General features: G+C 40.5%; 1 protein-coding gene across 1 annotated transcript; it reads left to right on the top strand.

The window, feature by feature from the left end:
- Positions 1-476: 476 nt before the first annotated feature.
- Positions 477-5918, top strand: LOC146649683 (tetraspanin-8-like). The gene is made up of 10 exons (XM_085386293.1): positions 477-1030; positions 1335-1403; positions 1488-1604; positions 3124-3198; positions 3419-3514; positions 3906-4016; positions 4098-4133; positions 4224-4307; positions 4670-4797; positions 5532-5918. Exons 1-9 carry the CDS (start codon positions 971-973, stop codon positions 4790-4792), a joined length of 771 nt encoding a protein of 256 aa, XP_085242419.1. The 5' UTR covers positions 477-970; the 3' UTR covers positions 4793-4797; positions 5532-5918.
- Positions 5919-6467: the final 549 nt, after the last annotated feature.

Genomic DNA, 6467 nt, shown 5'->3' with positions numbered 1-6467 from the left:
TGCAACATGTTGTAGGCATCAATTCCAAATTTTACATTCAGTGATCATTTTTTCATCTCACAAGTTTCTGTTTTTTTCACAGCTGCAGATTCCAAAACAGTGACGTGGGACTCAGGGTAGTGTTTGCATTGCTTTGCTCTGTCTGACAGCTCGTTCACACTCGGAGGACTAAAAGTGCTCTGTGGACGCTCAAAGTCTTTGTGGGTCGAATTATTCCACAATGAAAAATGATTAGGAATCAATAAAAAAAAAAATCAAGTGTGATATGCACAAAAAACTACAAAGACACAAAAAACTACAAAACCTACTTCATAAAACAAAAAGTATTATTTAATAAGATGCAACTATAAAAGTAATAAGGAGGGAAGTTAAAGACGATGTAATCTGTATTTGAGTGCAGTACTCATACTGCTTTACATTTGAAACCACTGCAGATATGATACAACATAAAAAGTTATATACAAATCTTTGTGCTTAAGTGCAGTACCCTTATAAACATATCTCATTTATTAAAAGAAAACTCTGAGTACATTGTGTGCAGATGCAGTAAAAATTACTTTGAGCTGTAGAGGAATAAACTGACTTTCGGTAAGTTATCTCTCCTCCTGCTGACGACAGATTCTCATAAAAGTAAAATGAGTCATGTCTCCACATCTGGATTGTTTTAAACGGGGCATAACACCGCCCTCTCCTCCACTCCAGCCAGTCTGTGAACAGCTTCCGTCCCTGCTCACAGCAACAACTATTTCCGCTGGATTTACTGGAAGGAGGAAGACCCTGCTTTGAACCTCCCCTTGTTAAACAAGCATTCCACACAAGTTTCCACCTCTAACATATCGGACGTCCCGCCCAGCAAAGCCCTGAAACCCTTCAAAGCAGCTCACTCAGCTGCTCTCCTCTCACTTCACTTCACTTCGCTGCAGTCGGAGCTCATCTGGACTTTGGGCTTTGGACTTTTCCAGCTGCAAACATGGCTCAGATCAACATCTGCCTCAAACACATCTTCACTGTCTTCAACATATTCTTCATGGTGAGTAAAGAGATTATTTAGGAAATGATAATCGCAGACTTTAATCCAGAATCTCCTTAAAGACATCAACCAGTCAGCAGGCAGACGCAGCAGTCAAAAACAACCACATTTGCCTCCTTTTTTACAATTAAATGAAACCGAAGCTTAGAAGAGTAAAATAAACCGACATCAACTCAACACGTTTGTTCTTACTTTCAGAGTTTGTTGTTGTGCTCGTCCACGTGTGTGGCTGTGCAGTCATTTCATATCCTGGTTGTGTTTAAAGGATCCAGCAGCTCTAACCAGACTGTTTCTGTTTGTTCAGCTTGCTGGTGGAGTAGCCATCGCCCTCGCTCTGTGGTATCAGTTCTTCATGGACGTTCGAGGATATAACGTGAGGACACATTCAAACATAAATGTAACATGTGGGAACAAACAGACAAAGCCCACTAACCTTTCGTGACACTTTTGTCCACAGCTGGAGGGTCGCTCCACCCAACTCTTCATCCTCTACGTGGTGGGCTGCATCGCCATGATGATCGCCTTGCTGGGAGCCTACGGAGCCCACAAGGAGAGCAAAGTGGCCCTGATCATGGTGAGTTCAGACTGTCATTGGTTTTAAGTTTTGGGGATGTTTTGGGTTTTTCTCATTTTTATTATCTTTGCATTACAGTATGGTGCTCTGCTTTGAGGTAGGAGCCAAAAAGGGTGTAGTTTGTGTGTGTGAGCACCCGTGTGTACAGCTGTGAGCATGAACGCGCTTGTATTAAAAGGTTCCTTCATGTAATGATCTGCTAGAGGGTGTGGGGAGCCACAGCCCCGTCCTCCAGGGCATGAAGCAGGTATGGAGGAGATCAAAACTCCAGACATCCAGAGGCCCTCAGAACACAAGAGACCAAGGAAGACCAACAGAGGGCCAGCCGCGCCACTGTCCCAGAAAGAGCTGATGAGAGCCCCAGATGAAGGGCCACTCAGCAGCCGTGGAGCAGAAGCCAGGGGGGGTTGCAGTGACATGCCCGTGAGCTCCGCCAGCAGCCAGCTGTGCCAGAGTGACTGAGCCCCAGGTCGAGAGGCTGAGGGCACCCCACCCCCGAAGTGGCCCGAGCGAGACCCAGGCTCCAGGCCCCGACAAGCAGCCACCAAGGAGTGAGCCGGTGTGTACCTGGACGCCCATGCCCGGATACAAAGAACAACCAATGCACTGATGTCTGAGGGCGTCTGCCACTGGCAGGGGAAGTGGTGGGGGAGATAGGCCTCCATACCTTGGAGGGCCTGAGATGTCCCTAGAGAGGTGGCGTCTGATACCCAACCTGACATGTAGACACAGACATACAGGCACACACAGATACAGACATCCATTCCCACCCTCATGCTCTCATATGCAATTACTCATCACTCACCCAACGTGGAGACAGACACAAAGAGACATTGTACACACAATCACACTCCCCAAGCGTACTCTAAGCCCCAGGTCTAGATACCCTTGCCCCTGGAGGGGGAAACTGCACCCAGACCCAGGTAGTGTTTCCCTTTTCCCTGGGGTGGAGAGAAGCAGACCGACCCGACTCGGCAGCAGCAGGGAGGCCCCACATTCCAGACCCCAATCGGACAGCCAACTCCTCCTCCTAGGCCCCCCGCTCCAACAGGCAGCAGAGAACGGTTTTATTTTGGTGGTCTCCCATCTTGTTTGCTGTGTTTAGTTTTGCTTTCTCTTATCTTCCCACATTGAAAAGAAATGGAAAAAACTTATAAAAGACTTGCATAAGATGTGGCCTACTTCATATAATGAATCATATAAGGCTTATATGATTTACCCATGAAAGTAGCCACTTTCATATATTGTTTTAGTAAGTATCCAAAACATACAAGTTTCATTTATATAATTTTTCTAGGGATCTTATATCTGTTTTCACTCTTGTATGCTTTTCATACAAGTTTCACACAAGACAGATACAAACTTTATAAGATTTATATATATCTTTTCCATATGGGTTGTTAGTCTCATTCCATTATGGGCTGTTTGTATTTCTTAATGAAGACCATCTGTGACAAATGTAATAGTCATGATTTGATAATGCAAGTGTTTAAGAAAATGAATGAATTTTCCTCTGCAGTTCCTGGTGTTTATGGTCATTGGATGCTTGGTGATGCTCATAATTGGAATCCCTGCTGCCATCATTCATCCTCAGGTAAAGGCAGGATGCTGGACGAAGTCATGTGAAGAGATTTATTTGATTTAACTGGAAAAACTTTTTAAATCATGCTTTTTTTTAAAATAATCAACACATATAAATACAATTACTTTTTCATTACTTTACCTTACCCATATTATCTTTCATAACCATTAAAATGCTTTAATTTTTAAAATATAAATGTAATACATGCTATAAAAATATTTGATTTTTGCAGCTCAAAGGCATCGTGGAGCAGACTTTCAGGAGGTTTGTGCCTCTGGACAAATCTTCAGAGGATGTGAGGAACATGGTTGAGGTCATTCAGGAGAAGGTGAGCTATTCTAACTTGCTCGCTGCAATCTCTTAATCTTTTTAAAATGAGTTTTTCTTTTGTTGTTGCTAAATACAAGTTACATTCATGGAAAAAAGATGCACTCAATCAGGGCATAAAAGATTTAGCACTTGCAAACTGGTGATGATGTAAAATAACATCAGATGACCTTTGAAACATGACATAATACACTGTGCCATTATTTATATACAGTTGATAGTTGGCAGCAAGTGAGCTTTCAGAATAAGAGCAGGCAAACTGTCCACAAGTAATTTGATCACTTTTTTCTAAAAAAAAAATTCACACACTTTTTAACGTTTATTTCCAGCTGATGATCCTCCTGAAGATGAGTAACTCTCCTCTTTCTTTTTTCTCCTGCTGGTGTTTGTAGTTTCACTGCTGTGGTCTGTTCAGCTACAAAGACTGGGAGAACATCCCCGACTCCTGTGTATGCAGCCAGGAGGAGGAGAAGGAGGGCAAGTGTCAGACTGTCGAAAACAACGTGAGTATCGATGCACCCACTTGCTTCACTGGTCACGGTGTGTCACAGTTTGTAACGTCTTTATTTCTGTAAATTTTCCAGACTTTCATGCTGCAGAGAATGTCCGTCTACACTAAGGTGAGCGACCCAGCACCCTTTTGAAAAGCTTAAATCATTCCTCAGTTTATATCAGAACTTGACAGTTTTTATTTTTCCTTCTATTTTCAGACCTGCTTTCCCACGATCATGGACCACATTCAGTTTCATTACAACATCATGCTTGTGGTCAGCTTCACTCTGGCTGTTCTAGCTGTGAGTATTATCAATTATTCAAGGATTCGGTAGCATAAATGTCACATCTGCATTCTCTGCATTTAGTCCCTGCTATTATTTATGTGACAATGAGAAAGTCATAGTATACATGTAATATATTTTTTCTACAAAGTTTGAATTCTCCATCTTCTCCATCAAATGTTGAAGAATTACAGCATCTGTAGTGGAACAAAAAGTAAACTAGTACTAAAATCTAAATTTGTGAAAAATCATCTTGTACGTAAATACATAGCAGTTTGAGTCTAAGTTCATTATAATATTAGTTCATTATGAATACAGAATCAGAATCAACATTTCACAACCTGCAGATGTTTAACTCAGCTTCCTGTGTTCCCCGACAGCTGCTTGGCATGATTCTGTCCTCCATCATGATTCACCAGCTGTATTACCCAAACAGACACACCATCGTGGTCTCCATGATGCCACCAAAATACGAGGAGCTGCACAACACCCCGGCATACTAGCCAAAGTACGATGCATTGTTTTTTTTCTTTCATACAGTCCTGTTTTTTTTTTCTTCTTGAATTTCAAAGTGAAATATTTTTCAAGCAGCATGAAAAAATTTTGTTTTGTTTTTAATTTTTAATTTTTTGATAACAACAGTGCTCCACAAAGCCCAATTCACTGTTTTCTATTATAATTTTAATGTTTTCATCAAAGTAATGCCTGACTTGTAAATACCTGTAAAAATGGTCTTGACCTAGTCCATATTTTTGTCTTAATGTCTCAAAGCTCAAGAATGCCCCCTCATGGGTAAGAGAATAATAAGTAGTTAAACCTTTTGAGACCCATATACTAAACTTATTATCGTAAATATTGGGCCAAAAAGTCAGTCATAAGAAATCCATCTCAATAGCTTAACTGCTTTCTCCAGCCCACTAGTCTGAATAACACCATCCCAACATTTCAGGAGGGAATCGAGCATAATATCACCCAAAATGGCAGTTTTATTTCTTAATTTCTTATCTGCCAAAATTGCTTTGATGCATAGAAATAATTCTTTTCACGTGGACTTTTCTGTGTTTGTGTTAAAAAAAAGTTTTTAAATTCAAAATGAAATTTGTACAATTTCACCCTTTTAGTTTCCAGCTTCTTCACTCTTTGCTGAAGAAAATTCACCTACTTTTGGCTCTAAAGTCTTCACCTTAACTACCATTACTGTAAAAACAGTCTTTAATCTCTAAATTAAAATCTCTTTCACAGAATTTCCTGCATTCCATCTCTGAACAGAGCTGGCAGCTTCCACCAGCTATCAGCCATCTTGAGATCCCTGAGACCACTCACAGCTGGACTCGTGTAACCTGCTGTGTTTGTGGAAGGCAGTGTTAATGTAACTGATTCGATTTGTCATGGTAAAATTAAATGTATTTAAAAGAAAAGCCACATTCTTTTGCGACCTCATGTGAAGTTTGTTAGTAGGACAGAATCTTCCAAGCTTGCAGTTTGAAACCTGAGTGCTGTGATGATGCAGCTGCTTGTAAAAATGTTTATAAGGGAAATATTTTTGTATATCTTTGCATTTTTGACGTCTCTATGTGTCGTGTTTTCTTCTGATCAAAACTGTAAATCTAACCATGTTACAGGATTAAAAGGGGAAAAAAGAAACCGTGTCGGTCTGAAATTTTTTTCTGTTTCACTGCTGTAAAGGAACTTTTTCCAACACAAATCAAACAAAAAACAACTGCAGCAGGTTGTATGCATAATTGTACAGACAGTCAAAACCCATTACCAGTACTATTGATATGGAAGATGTAATTAATGTGAACACCAGACATTTTCCATGAAAATAAGTAGCATAAAAATGACATAACCTACATCACTGTACTTAATTATATGTGTAAATGTGTTATTTTAAAAAGTAAAATGTGCTTACAGTGTTCCAGTAAATTCACTCTCCTTCCACATCTGGATTTGATCGTAGGAGGTCATATTCAGACTGGCCCTACATTCACAGAAGTTTTCAAATCCAACCAACACGTGCCCCTCTCTTTGGTTTACTGGAAATCCTTCTCCCCAGAGAAATAAAACTCCTCTGCACTCTGGGAGCAGTGCTGTTATTTTTACTATATTTTCCAGCTGCAAACATGGCTCACATCAACAGCTGCCTCAAACTCATTTCCACCATAATCAAGAAACTTT

The sequence above is a fragment of the Rhamphochromis longiceps genome, linkage group LG17, assembly GCF_057381845.1.
Source record: "Rhamphochromis longiceps isolate RC_006_pf linkage group LG17, R_longiceps_female_GT1.1, whole genome shotgun sequence".
Taxonomy (NCBI): Eukaryota; Metazoa; Chordata; class Actinopteri; order Cichliformes; family Cichlidae; genus Rhamphochromis; species Rhamphochromis longiceps.
The sequence above is the reverse complement of the archived record's forward strand: the minus strand, read 5'-3'. Positions and strand labels throughout refer to the sequence as shown.

Excerpts from the sequence above, each read along its gene's own strand:
- LOC146649683 (XM_085386293.1), top strand. The coding sequence starts at position 971 with ATGGCTCAGATCAACATCTGCCTCAAACACATCTTCACTGTCTTCAAC. Across the intron at positions 4,017-4,097 it reads GTCAGACTGTCGAAAACAAC|ACTTTCATGCTGCAGAGAAT; the intron begins GTGAGTATCGAT and ends TAAATTTTCCAG. Across the intron at positions 4,134-4,223 it reads GAATGTCCGTCTACACTAAG|ACCTGCTTTCCCACGATCAT; the intron begins GTGAGCGACCCA and ends TTCTATTTTCAG.